The 22,542-nt window shown below is 41.8% G+C and overlaps 1 protein-coding gene across 2 annotated transcripts in view; it reads right to left on the bottom strand.

Annotated features, from left to right (window-relative positions):
- The window catches only part of LARS2 (leucyl-tRNA synthetase 2, mitochondrial), a 117,402-nt gene that overhangs the window by 72,237 nt on the left and 22,623 nt on the right, over positions 1-22,542 (bottom strand). For both annotated transcript variants that reach the window (XM_054019628.1, XM_054019629.1), the window contains exon 5: positions 17,808-17,868. In XM_054019628.1, the coding sequence (XP_053875603.1) occupies positions 17,808-17,868 (61 nt within the window). The remainder of the gene's footprint in view (positions 1-17,807; positions 17,869-22,542) is intronic.

Here is a 22,542-nt window from a genome sequence, read left to right as displayed (position 1 = left end):
CATCAAGTGGCTGTTCTTGGGTGGGCAGGAACAGATCAATCTGCATTTTAGCAAACAATAACATGGAACCTCTTTCACCACAAGACTCCATATCTCCATCCTCACAGCAAGAAGGAAATTTATCTACGGGTAACCCTCAGGAAAATGCATTTCAAAGGGGGACTGGACTATAAAAGTGAGGAGCAAAACCACCTTAGGTTATCTCTCTCTCTTTCTCCTAAGATGACACAGGAACCAGCCACTGACTTTGGAGGAGTTCCTGTTCTGAGAATTTGGTCAGCAATGGTGCTGGGAACCTGTGGTAAGGATTTCACCTTGAACCAAGTCTAGTTTGTTAAGTTTTAGCTACTAGAAAATGTTTTATATTTATTTCTCTTGTAACTATTTCTGTCTTTAATACATTATACTTGTACTCATTTAATCTCTCACTTTATAGTTACATAAACTTATTTTATAAATCTAAACTAATGCAGTGTTGTGGTTAAACTCAACTGTTTGGTAACTCCAGTTAGAGTAGCAAACTGTTGCATACTGACCCCCTACAGGGGCAACAGACCTATAATATCTGAACTGTCCAGGAGAGGGCTGGACAGTGCAGAACACACATTTTGGGGGAAATTGGGGATGGGGAGTGTGTTGGGGTCACCCTGCAAGTATTAACCAAGGCTGCTGGAAGCCAGAGGGTGGCTTGTGTTTGCTAACCAGGATAGCAACCAGAGTTGCTGGACCAGGACTGCAAATATACACAGACACTCAGGGTCTGACCTGCATGCTATTTGGCTGTTTGTGAGTAGCCCAAGTTGGGAGCTACAACAACAAAGCAATGTGAGACACCCAATATTACATGGCAGGTGGTGGCAACCATTCATTGGTCTGGACTGCCCCCGGAAGGTGACAGGTGGTCTTTACTTTTGAAGAGAAGGGCAAAAGTTGAGGGTAGAGGAGAAAGTGGACTGAAGGGAACCACAGAAGTGAGGGAAAGAGAACAGGAAAGAGCTGAGAAGTTGTGCGTGTTGACAGACTGGAAGAATATGGCGGAGAGGTGATAAAAGGGGATGAGCATGCAACATTCGTTGAAGGAGATAGGATAGTTGCTGAGGAGACCTCATATTTAGAAATCAAAGAAGGAGCAATGCTTAGTGAAGATAAGGTCAAATAAGTGGCCAGTTTGGTTAGTGGGCAAAGTGATCTAAGATTGAAAGTTGTGTAAGAAGGTGACAGCAAGGAGAAGTGAGACGAAGGGGTCAGATAGGAAATCACAGTGCTGGGGGATCATGAGGAAAGTGAGATTGAAAGCCCCGTGTCATAAAAAGATAGAGGAGGGGCAGAAGTTAAGAGGAGGGCAGATGACTATATCATGGACAGTATTTGTTTCACCTAAGACAATTTTCAGAAACTTTTTGCACTCCACTGAATAAAAACAGTCTACTTTTAAATAGCCACAAATTTGCCTCATTCAGGATTAGTGCCTTTGAAACACTGGAAGAAATATGGTTTAAAATTAACAGAAATGTTAGGAAAAGAACACTGTACTTTTAATATATGTTATACAAACACATACCTTGATATGTGTGCAACTCAGACCTTAATGTTTGTGCTATGAAGCAAGACTAATAGAGCTATAAATCTTTCTCCTGCTGGAATATGGTGTTGGAAAATAAAAGTTTAAAATGTAAACTTAAAAATATTTATGCAAGAACTCTTTAGTCAGTAGAACCAAATGCTTTATAGTGTCCAATATTTTGTAAAACACTAGTTCTAAAAAAAACAGGAGTACTTGTGGCACCTTAGAGACTAACAAATTTATTAGAGCATAAGCTTTTGTGGACTACAGCCCACTTCTTCGGATGCATATAGAATGGAACATATATTGAGGAGATATATATACACACATACAGAGAGCATAAACAGGTGGGAGTTGTCTTACCAACTCTGAGAGGCCAATTAATTAAGAGAAAAAAAACTTTTGAAGTGATAATCAAGCTAGCCCAGTACAGACAGGTTAATAAGAAGCGTGAGAATACTTACAAGGGGAGATAGATTCAATGTTTGTAATGGATCAGCCATTCCCAGTCCTTATTCAAACCGGAGTTGATTGTGTCTAGTTTGCATATCAATTCTAGCTCAGCAGTCTCTCGTTGGAGTCTGTTTTTGAAGTTTTTCTGTTGTAATATAGCCACCCGCAGGTCTGTCACTGAATGACCAGACAGGTTAAAGTGTTCTCCCACTGGTTTTTGAGTATTTTGATTCCTGATGTCAGATTTGTGTCCATTAATTCTTTTGCATAGAGACTGTCCGGTTTGGCCAATGTACATGGCAGAGGGGCATTGCTGGCACATGATGGCATAGATCACATTGGTAGATGTGCAGGTGAACGAGCCCCTGATGGTATGGCTGATGTGATTAGGTCCTATGATGATGTCACTTGAATAGATATGTGGACAGAGTTGGCATCGGGGTTTGTTACAAGGATAGGTTCCTGGGTTAGTGGTTTTGTTCAGTGATGTGTGGTTGCTGGTGAGTATTTGCTTTAGGTTGGGGGGTTGTCTGTAAGCGAGGACAGGTCTGTCTCCCAAGATCTGTGAGAGTAAAGGATCATCTTTCAGGATAGGTTGTAGATCTCTGATGATGCGCTGGAGAGGTTTTAGTTGGGGGCTGAAGGTGACAGCTAGTGGTGTTCTGTTATTTTCTTTGTTGGGCCTGTCTTGTAGGAGGTGACTTCTGGGTACTCGTCTGGCTCTGTCAATCTGTTTTTTCACTTCAGCAGGTGGGTATTGTAGTTTTAAGAATGCTTGATAGAGATCTTGTAGGTGCTTGTCTCTATCCGAGGGATTGGAGCAAATGCGGTTATATCTTAGAGCTTGGCTGTAGACAATGGATCGTGTGGTGTGTCCTGGATGGAAGCTGGAGGCATGTAGGTAAGTGTAGTGGTCAGTAGGTTTCCGGTATAGGGTGGTATTTATGTGACCATCGCTTATTAGCACAGTAGTGTCCAGGAAATGGACCGCTTGTGTGGATTGATCTAGGCTGAGATTGATGGTGGGATGGAAATTATTGAAATCATGGTGAAATTCCTCAAGGGCTTCTTTTCCATGGGTCCAGATGATGAAGATGTCATCAATGTAGCGCAAGTAGAGTAGGGGCATTAGGGGACGAGAGCTAAGGAAGCGTTGTTCTAAGTCAGCCATAAAAATGTTGGCATATTGTGGGGCCATGCGGGTACCCATAGCAGTGCCGCTGACTTGAAGGTATATACTGTCCCCAAATGTGAAATAGTTGTGGGTGAGGACAAAATCACAAAGTTCAGCCACCAGGTTAGCTGTGACATTATCAGGGATACTGTTCCTGATAGCTTGTAGTCCATCTTTGTGTGGAATATTGGTGTAGAGGGCTTCTACGTCCATAGTGGCCAGGATGGTGTTTTCTGGAAGATCACCGATGGATTGTAGTTTCCTCAGGAAGTCAGTGGTGTCTCGAAGATAGCTGGGAGTGCTGGTAGCGTAGGGTCTGAGGAGAGAGTCTACATAACCAGACAAGCCTGATGTTAGGGTGCCAATGCCTGAGATGATGGGGCGTCCAGGATATCCAGGTTTATGGATCTTGGGTAGCAAATAGAATGTCCCTGGTCGGGGTTCTAGGCATGTGTCTGTACAGATTTGTTCCTGTGCTTTGTCAGGGAGTTTTTTTAGCAGATGGTGTAGTTTCTTTAGGTAATCCTCAGTGGGATCAGAGGATAATGGCCTGTAGAATGTGGTCTTAGAGAGCTGTCTAGCAGCCTCCTGGTCATATTCCAATTTATTCATGATGACCACACGATCTATTGTCTACAGCCAAGCTCTAAGATATAACCGCATTTGCTCCAGTCCCTCGGATAGAGACAAGCACCTACAAGATCTCTATCAAGCATTCTTAAAACTACAATACCCACCTGCTGAAGTGAAAAAACAGATTGACAGAGCCAGACGAGTACCCAGAAGTCACCTCCTACAAGACAGGCCCAACAAAGAAAATAACAGAACACCACTAGCTGTCACCTTCAGCCCCCAACTAAAACCTCTCCAGCGCATCATCAGAGATCTACAACCTATCCTGAAAGATGATCCTTTACTCTCACAGATCTTGGGAGACAGACCTGTCCTCGCTTACAGACAACCCCCCAACCTAAAGCAAATACTCACCAGCAACCACACATCACTGAACAAAACCACTAACCCAGGAACCTATCCTTGTAACAAACCCCGATGCCAACTCTGTCCACATATCTATTCAAGTGACATCATCATAGGACCTAATCACATCAGCCATACCATCAGGGGCTCGTTCACCTGCACATCTACCAATGTGATCTATGCCATCATGTGCCAGCAATGCCCCTCTGCCATGTACATTGGCCAAACCGGACAGTCTCTACGCAAAAGAATTAATGGACACAAATCTGACATCAGGAATCAAAATACTCAAAAACCAGTGGGAGAACACTTTAACCTGTCTGGTCATTCAGTGACAGACCTGCGGGTGGCTATATTACAACAGAAAAACTTCAAAAACAGACTCCAACGAGAGACTGCTGAGCTAGAATTGATATGCAAACTAGACACAATCAACTCCGGTTTGAATAAGGACTGGGAATGGCTGAGCCATTACAAACATTGAATCTATCTCCCCTTGTAAGTATTCTCACACTTCTTATCAACCTGTCTGTACTGGGCTAGCTTGATTATCACTTCAAAAGTTTTTTTTCTCTTAATTAATTGGCCTCTCAGAGTTGGTAAGACAACTCCCACCTGTTTATGCTCTCTGTATGTGTGTATATATATCTCCTCAATATATGTTCCATTCTATATGCATCCGAAGAAGTGGGCTGTAGTCCACGAAAGCTTATGCTCTAATAAATTTGTTAGTCTCTAAGGTGCCACAAGTACTCCTGTTCTTTTTGCGGATACAGACTAACACGGCTTCTACTCTGAAACTAGTTCTAAAAAAACTTCAAAGACAAAAATGTGTTTCAGTAACATGGACTAAAAGCCAAAATTGTTGTTGGAAAAAGATTAAAGTGGGCTGAAGGGCTATATTTTCTAAAGCTGTGCATGCAAATCCCAGTTTTCTGTGCAATGGATTATGGTGCAATGGATACAAGCACATTTTCATTGGCATGGCCAGTTTTTCAAGTTTGGACCAAAATGAAAATAGCAAAAGAACTCCGTCAAACTCTGAATCAGGGTCAGAAAAGTGTAACTATATACAAAGGGCACTTTCTTGCACAACAGATCCACTGCCTGGGTGCTTTTAGATTCATGTGTGCTTGCTTAAGGGACACAAATACATTTCTGTCTGTTAGCCTTGCAAAAACAGCGCAACAATGGAAGTGTGAGCTGGATTCTATTCAGGCTCATTAAGCCAAAAAGAACATATTTTGACTTATCAGATTCCAAGGTTGGCAATTAGAAAAACACTAGCAACTTTTCACTTCTAAACTGAGCAAATGTGATCAAGAAACTCTTAAAAATGTCAACAAGCATGGATCACATAATGCCTTTTTTCTCCCTGTTATAGATGTTGCATCACGATGTGGGTAACATCACCTGACATTCAAAGGCCTTTGAAATACTTCTGCCTAATAATTTCATTCATTTTCTACAATTTTAACATTACAGTATTGACATGAAGCTAGGAACAATTAATACATTTTGTGCAAATATGTCTCAGCACCAAAAATAAGGCTTTGAAGGCCAAAGAGAAACATTTAATGGTAAGTTTTCAGCAGTGTGTGAAGATTTAACAACACATTAACTCTGTGCTGAAAATAGACCACTTGATGAAAAGCCTGACTTCTATGTCTCAGACAATTCAGTACACACTTGGTATTATTTGCATATTCAATTAATTTAGCCTGGTTCTCCACTCTGTGATGCCAGTTTTATACTGGCATAGCTCCAGTGAAGCGAATGTAGTTATGTCTGTGTAAATACCAGTGAAGTAAGAGAATGGAGAATCAGTCCCAATGGAACTTTTTTTTTTTTTGTACATCAGGATAGGATAGTAGCATCACACCCATAAACCAACTGAAACAAGCTATCAAAAAAGGTCAAGCTAAAAGTAATAAAATGGACAGAGGCTCATCTCTGATCCTGATGGGCAGGTTATCATTTGAAACTATAGGCGATGACATTCTCAATTTAAAATGGTATCGTTAGCATACTTAGAACTACACAATACAAACTCGACTGGTGCAAACAGGAGAGAGTACAAATGAGATTCTGTAGGTGGTGACCTGTCTTGCCATTCACGAGGAGATGAAGGAGAATACATCACTGAAAATGATGTGCTCTCAAATCACCAAACAGCAAAGAGATCAGTCAAACCCATAATTTATTTAACATTATAACCACGAAGGACTGAAGTTACATGTCACGTATAAAAAAGGTAGCGCAACAACATCATTACAGAGTCAAGCATTAAGAGAATTTCTAAAAAATGAACAAGGTTTGAGATCAGCAAGAATTTGTGTCATTGCAGATGATGACAAGCCAAGAACCACCCCCAAAGACCATGTGCAAATATGATCCTTCTGCCTTTAGTTTAGCACATTAAGACTTATAGAAAAAAATAAAATTCTCATATTTCCCAGTTATAAAACTCTAAAATTATCTTTGGAAATATCCCTTTGTTAGCTTGTTAACATTTTTAATTAAAGACAGATGTGTATTAAAGGTTTTATCTGTGCTGCCTCAAATGATCCCAACACAGATTTGAAAGTCTTCAGCTGTTCTGATACAAAAAGCCAGAAAAGCTTTCATAAAATGAGTCTGCAAAACTACAAGACAGGATTCTTCCTGCAATATATCAAATTTAGCTCCTTTGCTTGTGAGTCCTCCAGCATATAGTACATACATACAATCACTTGTTTTTTTTGGGGGGGAGGGGAGGGAGAGGGGAAGGGGAGGGCAAAAAAAAATCCATAACACAAAGCAGTTCAGGTGAATGTGTTTTGACCGATTTACTAGCATTTTTGCTTCTGAGATAGAATACATGTTAAAAAACACCACCATATTTACAACAATGAAATATTATTTTCTTTTGCCTACTGCATGTGTTCCTCAGTGTCTGTGACAGATTTAGAGACAAATAGCCACCAGGAAGTTTGATGAGTTTTTTGAGGGGAGAGATCCCCCCTCTTCTTACTGCCTCGCTCTCAGTTTTCCGTTCCTCCTTTTGTCCACTGGTTAGTCACAAATATATCTGTTACTTTCACCAAAAAGTATCTTTATCATTGTTGTTTATAGTTAATGTTACTGTACTATCTCAGGGATGACACTCAAAGCTACAAACATACCACTGTTAAGACTGCTGGACATGGAAAGGAAAAATGTATTCTTATACAGGAATTTCCTTTCTTAGGCCCTTCATGCCCAGTACCTTCTCCCACCCAGGGAGAATTATGCTGGAGGAGATATTACAATCAGTTAATTGGCACATCTTACCACTATTGTCTGAAGTTCAGTTAAAGGTTCTGTTGCAAACAAATTCTCAATTTAAATGAATAAACAGCATTGCTAGTTTAAAGTTGAGTGGGGTGCAGCTTTGGAAGCTATTGACTCTGGTTAGGGTTTGTCTATACAGGAATAAAAGACCCGTGGCATCGCCACAGCTGGCCGAGGTCAGCCTACTCAGTCTGGCAGAGCTCAAAATTGCTGTGTAGACATTTGAACTTGGGCTGGAGCCCAAGCTCTGGGATCCTACGAGGGATCCTGAAGCCCTAACATTTACACAGCAATTTTTATCCCCACAGGCTTAGCCAGTTGACCTAAGCCTGCCAGGGGTCTTTTATCCTTGTGTAGACATACCCTTAAAGTCCCGCCCAGGTCAAAATTCTGGCCTGCTTCCAGGTATTGCGGGAAGAAGAGGAAATCCACATTTAAGGTTGCTGTATATGCAAGGATCTAAAGAATTCTGATGCAAGATTCAGTTCATAAGAAAAGGACGAACTGATTTTCAAGTGCCTTGTTTTATAATGTAATCATCTGTTATTTTAAAGTCTGCTATACACATACTATTTTCTATTACTGAACCATGAACTTAACCCGTTTGCATTTAAAAAAAAAAAAAAAAAAAAAAAAAAAGAGAGAACACTTTTGAAGTTTACCTTTAAGCTATTTCCATGGGTATTATTTTTTAATATCAGCAATATATGGAGCCTGAGAGAGAGAGAACTGTTCCTGCTGTGAGCCCAGCTAGGTTTTGTGAATAATACATAACTCAACTAGAGTGAACCCATTTCTTAATTTATTAGTAATCACTCTTTTCTAGCACATCCAAATATCAAGACAGTTGTACTGCACTTGCACTTCCTCTTATTATGGGGAAACAAACAAACAAAAAAAATCTGGATGCATTTCTCCAAAACATTTTTAAAAAATAAACAGTTTTTAATACATTACCTGTCCATTTGGGTATCATATGGCTTTTCTGACACACAAGTAGAAACCAGATTGCTGGAAGTAAAATAATTTCTTGGTTTTCACAGATCTTTAGAGATGGACCAAACTACATTTCCTACCTAGCAGTTAAATATTTGTTACTGAAGGACTTGCAACCTACTTTTTCATGTGTCGTTTACATCATATGCAAAGTTCATGAAGAATGCAACTCTCTGAGCTATTTTACTCCCATACTAAAAGCTCTGGAATGTCAATTTTCCTTTTCTATTCAACCATATCTGGTATGATTGTTATCAAACCAACATTTCTACAGCAGCATTTCATCCACTTTCCAAAATGATTTACAACCTCATAAAATTATATTTACATTACAAACCCAATAGCTGTAGGTAGCCCAGTTTGAGTAATAAAGGCCAGATCCTCAGCTGAAATCAAAGGAATTGTGCTGACTTAGCTGAAGATGTGACTCTCAATCTTTAACATGGATATAAGGACACAAGTAATGATCATGATGGAGAAGAAAATTAGTAGGTACTGCATATACTGTTAAACTCTTAAATGTTCTTCAGGCAGTAAACAAGAGGTCATTTTAAAATGACCAAACTACAGAAAAATATCAAAGAATTACTGTCCTTTAAAAATTACTATGAGGAAAGGATTATTATTTTTACATGAAAATTATATGAAAATTCAGCATGAACAGACTGAAATAGTTCACAAATAAGTTTGCGTGGAGACTGTACTCTAGGATAAAGAGAGTTACAATTCGATAATTTGTCTAGTTGTGAATTGTTGGCTTGATGAGAATGTGCATTCATTCTGATGGAACCCAAGATGGAAAGAGAGGGAGTTATGTCAAAGTCTGTATCTTTTGCTGGTGGTGATGCGTTTCTCTGTGAAAATTTTATTGACTAGTTCTTACAAAGAAAATTTAAAAAAAGCCAGTTTATACAGCGGCAGGAAGTTGTCTATACAGTGGGAGGTAGTTGTCTAGTATAATGGTATTTTGGAAGAATCCTATTGCCAGGAATCCCCAAAATCTGGTTACCATGACAACGGGTAAAGCATGACTACAATGCTTTTGACTCTTTAAATCTCTTTAAAGTCTCTTAGAGAGTGTTTTTCAAACATGCAGCTTTTGAACACTTGGTACTCTGACAGATTGAGAAATGTAATGCTCTGCATAGGTTTTCAGGGTATTCTCTCTCATCATTGCCCAGCTTTGAAGGCAGTGCCCTTATCAGCAGCAGGGCAGAAGTAACCCCCCCTCAAGACAGTCTCCCCCCGCTACAGGCTTGAAATCCTCCCACCCTGACCGCCTTTTGGATTGGGACTAAGGTGAGCAGATGTCCAATTTTATAGGGACAGTCACTATATTTGGGGCTTTGTCTTATGTAGGTGCCTATTACCCCCCACCCCCATCCTGATTTTTCACACTTGCTGTCTCGTCACCCTAGTTGGGACCCACATGGTTACAACATCGTGAAATTTCAGATGTAAACATCTGAAAATAATGAAATTGACTAATTTAAAAAACCCCTGGCCATGAAATTGACCAAAATTTCCTGAATTTGGTAGGTCCCTACCTATGACAATGCAACTAACAACTATTGTTTCATATCCATTAACTTCATTAGAGCAACGCTTGAATGAAGAACACAGGACTTATTATGAAAAGGATATTTTGTATTCTAAAAATGCATTTTAGGCACTCTAGAGCTAAACTTCTAATATCCAAATATCTTCTAAAATTTTGAGCTTTAAAGTACCATCAACTTTATATAATGACCTATAGTTCCAAAATGTCTAGTGATTTTGCGTGCCCTGTTTGCAACATCTTAAAGGAGCTTGATTTTCAGAGGGCAGGTGCTCAACATCTCTGAAAATCAGGGCTCTAAGTGTCTCAAATTGGATACCTAATAATTGAGGCACTTAAAAATCACTTGAAACTTTTGAAAAATGTAGACCATTACTAGTATTTCACTAATTCCATTAATTACTTTGTTTAAAATACAGGTAATATACTAAGAGATCTGAGTTATTGGCTCTCTGAAATAATGTTGCTAAATTTTGATAATGTTATAATGCTTGCGATGACATCCTTCTGTATCCTATCTGTGCAATTTTGTTGACTACAACATGCAAACCAAAACATTAAAAGGTATCTTTCAGGTTGTGACAGAAACTAATAAAAACAAGGATACAAGAACCTGACCTCAGGCAGCTAGTCACAATAGGAAATCTCCTTATCTACTTCATAGCTGAGTTCAGTAATAAAACCACATCTGGGTTCCACTAGTCTTGGACAGGAGTTTGCAGCAAAGCCAAAGATAATTTTATATTTAGTCAGCTTCTTAAGCACAGCCGTGCATATTAAGTATTAAAATTCCATTTTTATTAACTTCTTTTTTACCATGCTCTTCTAGTGTGTATTTATTATGTGTCATGCTCTATTGAAATTAAGTAGGTACATATTTAAGCAAAATCAATACATTTCTACTAAAAAATGAAAACTCCTGTTTTGTCAAAGAACCATGGGTAGCTTGATCAAGCCATGATAAAGACTCTTTCCCCATCATTTTCAGGAGATGAGTCTCTGGCAATGTCAGCTGATTTTTCCATTAAATAAGTATGAATCTTCATTTCTAAGCAGCTGCTCAGGCCATTAACATCCTAGTTAAATATTTGAAAAGGACCAGCCATCTGAAATTAAGTAAAACAAAATACTGAACTCACCAGCTTGCTTTCTTCTATGTAACAACTTCTCCCTGAATTTCAATTAACTCTTTTTAGCCTGTTTCAGAAAATGTTCCATAAAAAACAATAAACTAAAATGTCCCTAAAACATTGTAAATCACCCCATCAATGCAAGGGTTAAAATAGACTCTATGCAAGTGTCACAGACCCTGCCACAAATATTTAGAGACTTCAGAAGCATCAGCAATTAACAAGGGGGCATATATTTAAATAAGCTATCCTAGGAAGGTGAGGGCAAAGCTCACAAATTGGCCAAACAGGAAAATTCGGTGGGACTCACTTTACTCAGTCTGACAACCCTATCTCACAACAGCTATACACCCTTCCCATTTCAGTTTCCAACATCCCAGAAATAGCCAGTTTTATCTATTAGCCAATGTCTTAAAGTTATGTAAAAGATCATCTACTATTTAGAACGTTCTTACCTCTCCTGAAAGACTATCTGCAATAGTATACTTAACTCTTTAGGATACACTACATTAGGCACACAAAGGTTTAATGATTTGAAAAGTTTCCTCATTACATGTATAGAAAATCTCTCTCGGACATGAAAAAGCTTACAAATGCATGGAAACCTTTAGATGTGAACCATGTGTTGGGTGAACTTTCCTCTCCTCGCCTGTTCTTCCCAAAGCAACTTCTTGGCTATGCAGGGGAACTGTAATCTCACTAAAACAGCAACAATGATCTCATTGCCACATGTGGTGGCACGATTCTGAGACTTTATCCATATAACTAAGCTTCCTTACCTCTATGGTTACTGAAAAGAGAGGGCAGATCTTATACTGAAAACAAATCCTCTCTTTTTTCCGAGCTATAGTCCTGCCATAAAAACCCAAGATTAACATCTCTGCCTTTCTATGCAGAATCATACTAAAGTAATAATCAAAGTTTACCACTGAGAATTCAAAGGTAGTGAATAACTTCAATCTATTCGTAAATGCAATAACCCTGCAGTGTACGGTGCTTCAGAAATAAATAAATTTTCATTCTTATCTCCATAATTGCACAGTCTTTTGTCTGATTTTCTTTACCTTAAAAGCCTTGGTAACAGCTGCTTCTCAAGCACTTCTGTTTTAAATAGATCTTCCAGCTTCCAATGTGCTTCCCTCCTACCTTTGCTCCCGTGGTGATACAGACAACTATGATAATACAGGCTAGTGCTTTACAGTCTCAAACAGAATAATCCAGTCTTTAAAAAAAACTGTTTTTGAACAGTTTCTTCACTACCTGCACATGATAAATATGTGCATATTAAAAAAGCACACCTGAAAATATACATCTTATAATGCACAGGAGCCCTGCCTCATTCAATGCACACTTTATGAAGCATGCATTGGGCCATACACAACTCTGTATACTGGACTGATATAGTTTATATATTGTGGAAGGCCATACATCCATCCTATAGTGTACATTTCCAATGCACACACCTAAGACAAGAGAGAAGAGGCAGGGTTAATAAGCAAAAATTTCTTTCTAATTTTTCCTTTCCGTCTCTGATCTATCATATCTTTACATACTTTTAAAAATTAAAACCACATTAATTCCTATAAGGAATTTCATACCACAAACTACCACATAAATCAATATTTGAAAAATATTTAAATGGAAAACCATTTATCCAACAAACAGAAAAGATTCCTAAGAGCACTTAGGTTTATTATTTAGACTAATTTTAACACATTTACTGATAGATGTAGTACAAGTCCTTGGCCTGGTCTACACTACAAGTTTAGGTCGAATTTAGCAGCGTTAAATCGAATTAACCCTGCACCCGTCCACACAACGAAGCCATTTACTTCAACATAAAGGGCTCTTAAAATCAATTTCTGTACTCCTCCCTGATAAGGGGAGTGGCGCTGAAATTGACATGCCGGTTTGAATTAGGGTTAGTGTGGACGCAATTCGACAGTATTGGTCTCCATGAGCTATCCCACAGTGCACCATTGTGACCGCTCTGGACAGCGATCTGAACTCAGATGCACTGGCCAGGTAGACAGGAAAAGCCCCACGAACTTTTGAATTTTATTTCCTGTTTGCCCAGCGTGGAGAGCTGATCAGCACAGGTGACCATGCAGAGCTCATCAGCACAGGTAACCATGCAGTCCAAGAATCGAAAAAGAGCATGGACCATATGGGAGGTACAGGATCTGATCGCTGTATGGGGAGACGATTCCATGCTAGCAGAACTATGTTCCAAAAGATGAAATGCCAAAACATTTTAAAAAATCTCCAAGGGCATGATGGAGGGAGGCCATAATAGGGACTCACTACAGTGCCGCGTGAAAGTTAAGGAGCTCAGACAAGCGTACCAGAAAACCAAAGAAGCAAACGGACGCTCCGGAGCAGAGCCACAGACATGCTGCTTCTACGCTGAGCTGCATGCAATTCTAGGGGGGGCCGCCACCCCTACCCCACCCCTGACCATGGATTCCAATGAGGGGTTACTCTCAACCATGCCTGAGGATTTTGTGGACGGGGAAGATGATGAGGAGGAGGAGGACGAGGAGCTTGCGGAGACCACACAGCACACCGTTCTCCCCAACAGCCAGGATCTTTTTCGCAGCCTGACTGAAATAGCCTCCCAACCCTCCCAAGGCGGTATCCCAGACCATGAAGCTGTAGAAGGGACCTCTGGTGAATGTACCTTTGTAAATATAAAACATGGTTTAAAAGCAAGCGTTTTTTAATGATTAATTTGCCCTGAGGACTTGGGATGCATTTGCGGCCAGTACAGCTACTGGAAAAGTCTGTTAACGTGTCTGGGGATGGAGCGGAAATCCTCCAGGGACATCTCCATGAAGCTCTCCTGGAGGTACTCCAAAAGCCGTTGCAGAAAGTTTCTGGGGAGGGCAGCCTTATTTCGTCCTCCATGGTAGGACACTTTACCACACCATGCTAGTAGCAAGTAATCTGGTATCATTGCATGACAAAGCCTGGCAGCATATGGTCCCAGTGTTTGCTGGCATTCAAGCAATATCTGTTCTTTATCTTGCTGTGTTATCCTCAGGAGAGTGATATCGTTCATGGTAACCTGGTTGAAATATGGGAATTTAATTAAGGGGACATTCTGAGGTGGGCGTTCCTACTGGGCTTTTTGCCTGTGGCTGAAAAGAAATCCTCCCCGCAGTTAGCCAAGCGGTGGTGGGAGGGGCATTGGCGCTGAGCTGTTTGCGTTTGTCTAGCAAGGATCTTCCCTGATACCAGCCACGCGGTGGGGGAGGGGGTAAAGCGATCATCCCAGAGAATTGGATGGGGGGTGGTTAGTTTAGTTTCTGCTGCTGCACGTTAACACGAAAACCGCAACACTCAACGGGCTTTGCTTGGTATGGGAAAGGAGGGCGCTGCTTTTATGAAGGCTGCAGAAGCCGAAAGACAGTTGCTTACCATGGCCGCATGCAAGCCGAATTCTGTTGCCTGGCCCTGCGTCTGTGATCTCTAAACACCAAAACCGCAGGCACTCAATATTAAGATACAAAATGCGACCTTGTACCGAAATCACATGTGCTATGTAATGTGAATAGTGTTGTTCACCGTGAAAGAGTATACCCATTGTTCTGTAAAATGTATCTTTTAAAATACTTCTCTCCCTTTTTTCCCTCCCGCAGCTGCAAATTTTTCAGATAAGGCAGCAAAAAAAGAAACACACGCGAGATGAAATGTTCTCTGAGATCATGCAGTCGACCCACAATGAAAGAGCTCATCTGAATGAGTGGAAGGACACAGTATCACAATACAGGAAAGCGGCCAACGAACGTGAGGACAGGAGGGACGAATGTGAGGACAGGAGGGACACTCGAGATGAGAGATGGCGGCAGGAAGATCAGAGGAGGCAAGATGCAATGCTGGGGCTACTGCGGGATCAAACGGACATCCTCCGGCGTCTGGTGGAGCTTCAGGAATGGCAGCAGGATCACAGAGTGCCGCTGCAGCCCCTGTTTAACTGCCCTCCCCCTCCCCAAATTCCATAGCCTCCTCACTCAGACGCCCAAGAACGCGGGGGAGGAGGCTCCGTGCACCCTGCCACTCCACCCTAGTGGACAGCCCAAGCAACAGAAGGCTGTCATTCAACAAGTTTTGAAGTGGCCTTTTCCTTCCCTCCTCCCACACCTCACCTGGGCTAGCTTGTCAGTTCTCTCCCTATTTTTATAATCAATTAATAAAGAATACATGGTTTTTAAACGATAGTGACTTTATTTTCTTTGCAAGCAAGCTGTGATCGAAGGGGGAGGGTGGGTGGCTTACAGGGAATGAGTCAATCAAGGGGGCGGATTTTCATCAAGGAGAAACAAACAGAACTGTCACATCGTAGCCTGGCCATTCATGAAACTGGTTTTCAAAGCTTCTCTCATGTGCAGCGCTTCCTGGTGTGCTCTTCTAATCGCCCTGGTGTCTGGCTGCATATAATCAGCGGCCAGGTGATTTGCCTCAACCTCCCACCCCGCCATAAACATCTCCCCCTTACTCTCACAGAGATTATGGAGCACACAGTAAGCAGCAATAACAATGGGAATATTGGTTTGGCTGAGGTCTGAGTGAGTCAATAAAGTGCGCCAGCGACCCTTTAAACGTCCAAATGCACATTCTGCACTTGCTAAGCCTATAGTTGAACAGCTCCTGACTACTGTGCAGGCTGCAATGGATGGCTTCGTGAGCCATAGCATTAAGGGGTAGGCTGGGTCCCCAAGGATAACTATAGGCATCTCAACATCCCCAACAGTTATTTTCTGGTCTGGGAAGTAAATCCCTTGCTGCAGCCATTTAAACAGATTAGTGTTCTTGAAGATGCGAGCGTCATGAACCCTTCCCGGCCAGCCCACGTTGATGTTGGTGAAACGTCCCTTGTGATCCACCAGTGCTTGCAGCACCATTGAAAAGTATCCCTTGCAGTTTATGTACTGCCTACCCTGGTGCTCCGGTGCCAAGATAGGGATATGGGTTCCATCTATCACCCCACCACAGTTAGGGAATCCCATTGCAGCAAAGCCATCTACTATGACCTGCACATTTCCCAGAGTCACTACCTTTGGTAGCAGCAGCTCAGTGATTGCTTTGGCTACTTGCATCACAGCAGCTCTCACAGTAGATTTGCCCACTCCAAATTGATTCCCGACTGACCGGTAGCTGTCTGGCGTTGCAAGCTTCCACAGGGCTATCACCACTCGCTTTTTAACTGTGAGGGCTGCTCTCATCCTGGTGTTCTGGTGCTTCAGGGCAGGGGAAAGCAAGTCACAAAGTTCCATGAAAGTGCCCTTATGCATGCGAAAATTTCGCAGCCACTGGGAATCGTCCCAGACCTGCAACACTATGCGGTCCCACCAGTCTGTGCTGGTTTCCCAGGCCCAGAATCGGCATTCCACAGCATGAACCTGCCCCATTAACACCATGATCTCCAAAGTGCCGGCGCCCACGCTTTGACAGAATTCTGTGTCCATGTCCTCATCACTGCCGTCGCTGCCTCCTCCTCGCCTGGTGTTGCAGGTTCTGGTTCAGCATAAACTGCACGATAATGCGCAAGTGTTTACAATGTTCATGACTGCTGCATTGAGTTGAGCGGGCTCCATGCTTGCCGTGGTATGGCGTCTGCACAGGTAATCCAGGAAAAAAGGCGTGAAACGGTTGTCTGCCGTTGCTTTCATGGAGGGAGCGAGGGAGGGAGAGGGGGGCCTGACGACATGTACCCAGAACCACTCGCAACAATGTTTTTTGCCCCATCAGGCATTGGGATCTCAACCCAGAATTCCAATGTGCGGGGGAGACTGCGGGAACTATGGGATAACTACTCACAGTGCAACACTCCGGAAATTGATGCTAGCCTCAGTACTATGGACGCACACTGCCGAATTAATGTGCTTAGTGTTGCCACATGCGCTCGACTTTATACAATCTGTTGCCAAAAATCGAATTCTGTAAAATCGGAGTAATCCCGTAGTGCAGACATACCCCTTACAACAATTTCTTACCATACATGGACTTACAGCCAATTTAGGTATTAGCTATTTTATCCTTCTCTTCCACGGTGCCATATCATTGTAGGGACTTCACTTAGCACTCTTTACTTTATAAACCAAAGACATCATTTAAAAAATTTAGATAGCAGTCTCTATTTAAAAAGTTTAACATTTTTGTTTACTTTCTGATAACCACAACCACAGAAAAGGGGGGGGGGGGACAGAGGGAGTGCAAATATGACAAATTTCTGCTTACAGGTAATATTTTAGGGCACACAAACATTGGGCTTATAAAAACTATTGATACAATGCCTTAATTATGGCATTGTGAAGTTCTACTGTAGATAGGCAAAAAAGCAAAGGGAAAAATTATTCTAATGCAAAACTGAGATGAATGCTAAAAGAAAAGGAGTGTTTCCTTCATCCCGCACATTATGTGGAAAACAGTGGTGTCAGTGAATATCTCAAAAGTGCGGAAAGTTTGGCAACGAAGTTTTCCAAATTTGTTTCAAGTATAATTATGCTGTTTAACAGTTTGAAGCAGTGACCATCCCAGATTACATATTACAGTTTCTATTTTACCTAAAATGATACAGATTCCATTTTGCATAATTTTCATACATAAACAAAACAGACTCTTAAAGAGAAAAAAGCTTACCTGTTCCCAGCTAAAAGACAGACCTAGTGCATCAAGCTGCTCCCTCATGTGTTTAATATTACTGCAAAAAAGAAAAATATGAAACAATTAAGAGTATTAAAGAATATTCCTAACTATTGTTGATTATGTAAGACATTTCTTATCAGATGCCTGTAAAGCTTTTTGACCCTCAAAGGCACTACAGAACTGCTAAATATCATTATCCTACATATGCAGTCCAACTGAAGTAGTTGTCTAATAGGCAAATCCTTCTTATGTGATCACTTTAAAGGCTTCCTGTGCATTTTGGTTCAACCTTCAATGACCATCTATACTACACACTGATTTTTGCCATTACCTTGAATGTAACTGAAGAGAAGACGACAACTTTTAGTTTTGGAGAACATGCTTTCCCATTATTATTTTGTATATGTATTGCAGTAGAACTAGAGACTCCAGCTTCATAGTGCTACAGACTGTACACATACCTTACAATAAGATAGTCCCTACCCCAGATTTCTTAATCAAAATATAAGACAAGACCTATCAGGAGAATACAAGAAACAGACAGAGGGAGCACCAGATAACAATGAGACGACAGTGATAAGTGTAATGTGTTGTGACATCTTCTTAACAATTGCCTTACCATTGCTGAGTGATTTGTAGGCATCATGGCAGTCACATTTTAAGGAGAGATTTGAAGGTGGATAACGCAGTGGCATTGTGGATATTTACAGGCACCTCCTCCCATTTACTAGGAGTAGCATGCAAGAAACTGCAAAGGAATTTCTTCAAAAATTTAACTAATATTGGCATTATTTGCTCTCAAGTCTCTTCACTGAAGAGAATTACCACAATATCTTCCCTTTGATGGTGGTCGGTACACTCCTCCCAATGCATGGAGGCCTGCACACCAGCTCTCCACCAATCCTGGCAGAGGGAAGTGATGGAGGATTCCCAAATATGCACCTCCTACATGGCATAACAATGTGGAACATAATAGGATGGTCATAAATGTTTACATTTCTATGGAAATTAAAGGTAAGAATTAACATTCTGGAAATGTTTAACTTTTTATTTTGGTTATGAAATATTCCGGTTTAGTTAGAGAGAAAGGATGGTCCAGTGGCTAGGGTACACACCTGGGACTTGGGAGACATCCATTGCATCCATACCAGGGCATTTGCTGGTATAAAAATGTCATTAAAAAAATTACACCACAACCAACCTATATACAAAAGTTTCCAGTGTAGATCTGGCCTTAGTTTGTTGTGTTTTTTAAAAGAGGAAAAGAGACACACAGTAGACAACTTAACTGAGGTTCATTTTTAATTATTTACATTTAGTAGTTTTATGATGTAGTACAAATAAAAACAATAGGAAATGCAAATGTGGTTTTAGTTTCAGTGTATTACTGTAAGCAGTTTCAACAATTAATTGTTAATTTGTTTTAAAACAGTTTTGTTAGAATAGTCTTAGAGTGTTTAAATATTAAACAAGTTAATAGCACACATTTTTCAGTATTAAAGAGATTTACAGGATTGACTACTTTGTTAATAGAAACTATTAACACATCAAGGGGAAGGGGAAATAAACGAGGAAATGCTAAAGATAAGGCTTCCATAACAATACTAGGCCTCTCACATTAAACTAATAAATGCAAATATGTGCAGTTATTTTAAATGTATAGACAGATAGTATACACAGTGTGGGCAAATTAATGTTATTATGAGAGGCTTAACTGTATTTTTTTCTGAGATTTATGGACTCAACTACATAAATATAAAATGCTTCATTAGCAGTTTACTCTTAAAGGAAAAGAGAAACAAAAACTGCCCAGGCTGAGTTATCAGGGAAGAGGGACATCTAAAAATAAGAGGGCAGCAAAAATAGAAGAGGCCCAGGTTCAATTCTCTGATCCACCATAGACTTCCTATGTGATGTTGGGCAAATTACTTAGCCTCTTTGTGCCTCAGTCCCCCAACTGTAAAATGGGGATAATAATAACTTCCCTACCTCAACAGGGGTGTTGTACGTTAAAGATTGTGGGTACTCAGATAGTACCATGATGGATGCCATATAAGTACCGTAGACAGACTTGTTTTGTATTCAGGCTACAGTAGGTTTAGTGGAGGGAGTGGAAAGAAGATGGTTATCACCAATTTACTGCCCAGCTTCCTCAGAGGTAACACAATAAATAATCTATGGTAATAATATATAAGCATTTGCCCAGAGGGGACACACTGGGCAGATGTAGTAAAGCCCAAGTGTATGTGCAATGGTTCTATGAGTTCAGCAGTCTATAACTTCCTCTGAACTATCTTCATGTAGTACATAATTGACTGTCTGCCATGCATTATGTATAAGGCCTTCTTTTGTTCCATCTCTGGAGAGTAAAAAGAACAAAAGCCAGTCCCTGGTGTTTTGCTAGATGGTAATTTGTTTTCTTCTATATTCTCCTCTAGACAATGTAGAAAGAAAATGCAAGCAATAAATATAATGCAAACAGCATAAATTACCAATGCATAGTATTAATTATTTCTAGCAAAATCAATTAGACTTCACTGCCTCCTCTAATATTTTAGTGGGTAAGGAATCAAACAATCTCAGTATCTGTCCAAGGAATGTGAAAAGGTACGGGCAGAGGATGTTTTCAGAGAAGGGAATAGGTCAAAGTAGAAAATGAAAACATGGCCAAGTCCACCACACCCTTTAGGTCAGGGGTGGGCAAACTACGGCCCACGGGCCGAATCCAGCCCATCAGGGCATATTTGGGGTCGGGAAGGAATTTTCCTCCAGGGTAGATTGGCTGAGCCTCTGGAGGTTTTTCGCCTTCCTCCGCAGCATGGGGCAGGGATCACTAGCAGGAGGGTCTCAGCCGATTGAAGTCACTAAAACACAGGATTGGGGACTTCAACGGTAGAGTCCAGGGAAGGGTCTTGCGGCCTGCAGCATGCAGGGGGTCAGACCAGATGATCATAATGGTCCCTTCTGACCTTAATGTCTATGAGTCTATGAGGGCTTTGGATCCAGCCCATGGGACTGCCACATCCATGCCGCTGTGTGCCCCGTGCTGCTCGCGGAAGCGGCCGGCACTACATCTCTGCAGCCCCTGGGGAGGGGGCGGAGGCAGAGGGCTCCGTGCGCTGCCCTCACCTGCAGCACCTCCCACTGCAGCTTTCATTGGCCAGGAACGGGGAACTATGGCCAAGAGGAGATTTGGGGGAGGTACCCGCAGGCGAGGACAGCGCGCTGAGCCCTCTGCCCTCCTCTCCCCCAGGGGCCTCAGGGACATGGTTCCGGCCGCTTCTGGGAGCGACGCAGGGCCAAGGCAGGCAGGGAGCCTGCCCTGGCCCCAGTGCGCACTGCTGCCACCCCAGAGCCATTCCAGGTAAGCGGTGCCGGGCTGGAGCCCACACCCTGAAACCCTCCTGCACCCCAACCCCCTCCCTTGAGCCCCCTGTCGCACCCTGAACCCCTCCTGCACCTCAACCCCCTGCCTTGAGCCCTGTCCCACACTCTGCACCCCAATCGCCTGCCCTGAACCCCACCCGCCGCACCCCTCCTGCACCCTAACCCCCTTGCCCTGAGCCCCTTCCTGCACACTGCATCCCCTCCCACACCCCGCACTCCCTCCTGCACCCCAGCCCCAGCCCTACATTCATGGCCCTGCATACAATTTCCCCACCCAGATGTGGCTCTTGGGGCAAAAAGTTTGCCCAACCCTGCTCTAGGTGGTAAACAAAATAATTGCAGATAGGAGATTTGTAGACATATCATCTACAAAAATTAATGTTTATTTAATCAGAGAAGTATCAGAGGGGTAGCCGTGTTAGTCTGAATCTGTAAAAAGCAACAGAGGGTCCTGTGGCACCTTTGAGACTAACAGAAGTACTGGGAGCATAAGCTTTCGTGGGTAAGAACCTCACTTCTTCACAGAAGTACTGGGAGCATAAGCTTTCGTGGGTAAGAACCTCACTTCTTCAGATGCAAGTCTTGCATCTGAAGAAGTGAGGTTCTTACCCACGAAAGCTTATGCTCCCAGTACTTCTGTTAGTCTCAAAGGTGCCACAGGACCCTCTGTTGCTTTTAATCAGAGAAAGTTCCACTCAGTATTATTAAAACAAACAAACAATAAGTAATAGGAGGAGAGCCCAATTTTGAGAGGTTCTGAACATTCATAACTCCCATTGAACTTAGTAGGAAATATAGGTGCTTGTCACTTCCCAGGGTCAGGCCCAAACGAAGGACCAATCATCTTGCAACCCCAATTTAATAGTGAAAATGTCAGCAAATCCAGCCAGAGAAGTCATCTCCCTCAGTTATGTACTCTACATTAACAGTTGTCTCCAGCATAAACAGGTTTGTATTTATTCTTCTCTGATTTCAGAGTTTGGGAAATGTCACATTTATAGTTAGGGCCCTACCAAATTCACGTCCATGAAAAAGGCGTCACTGACCGTGAAATCTGGTCTCCCTCCGTGAAATTTGGTCTTTTGTGTGATTTTACCCTATACTATACAGATTTCAGGGGGGAGACCAGCGTTTCTCAAACTGGGGGTCCTGACCCAAAAGGGAGTTGCAGGGGGATTGTGGTTTTGTCACCCTTACTTCTACACTGCCTTCAGGCTTGGTGGCTGGAGAGCGGTGGCTGCTGGTTGTGTGCCCAGCTTTGAAGGCAACACTACTGCCAGCAGCACTGCAGAAGTAAGGGTGGCAATACCATACCATGCCACCCTTATTTCTACGCTGCTTC

The sequence above is a fragment of the Malaclemys terrapin genome, chromosome 2, assembly GCF_027887155.1.
Source record: "Malaclemys terrapin pileata isolate rMalTer1 chromosome 2, rMalTer1.hap1, whole genome shotgun sequence".
NCBI lineage: Eukaryota > Metazoa > Chordata > Testudines > Emydidae > Malaclemys > Malaclemys terrapin.
The sequence above is the reverse complement of the archived record's forward strand: the minus strand, read 5'-3'. Positions and strand labels throughout refer to the sequence as shown.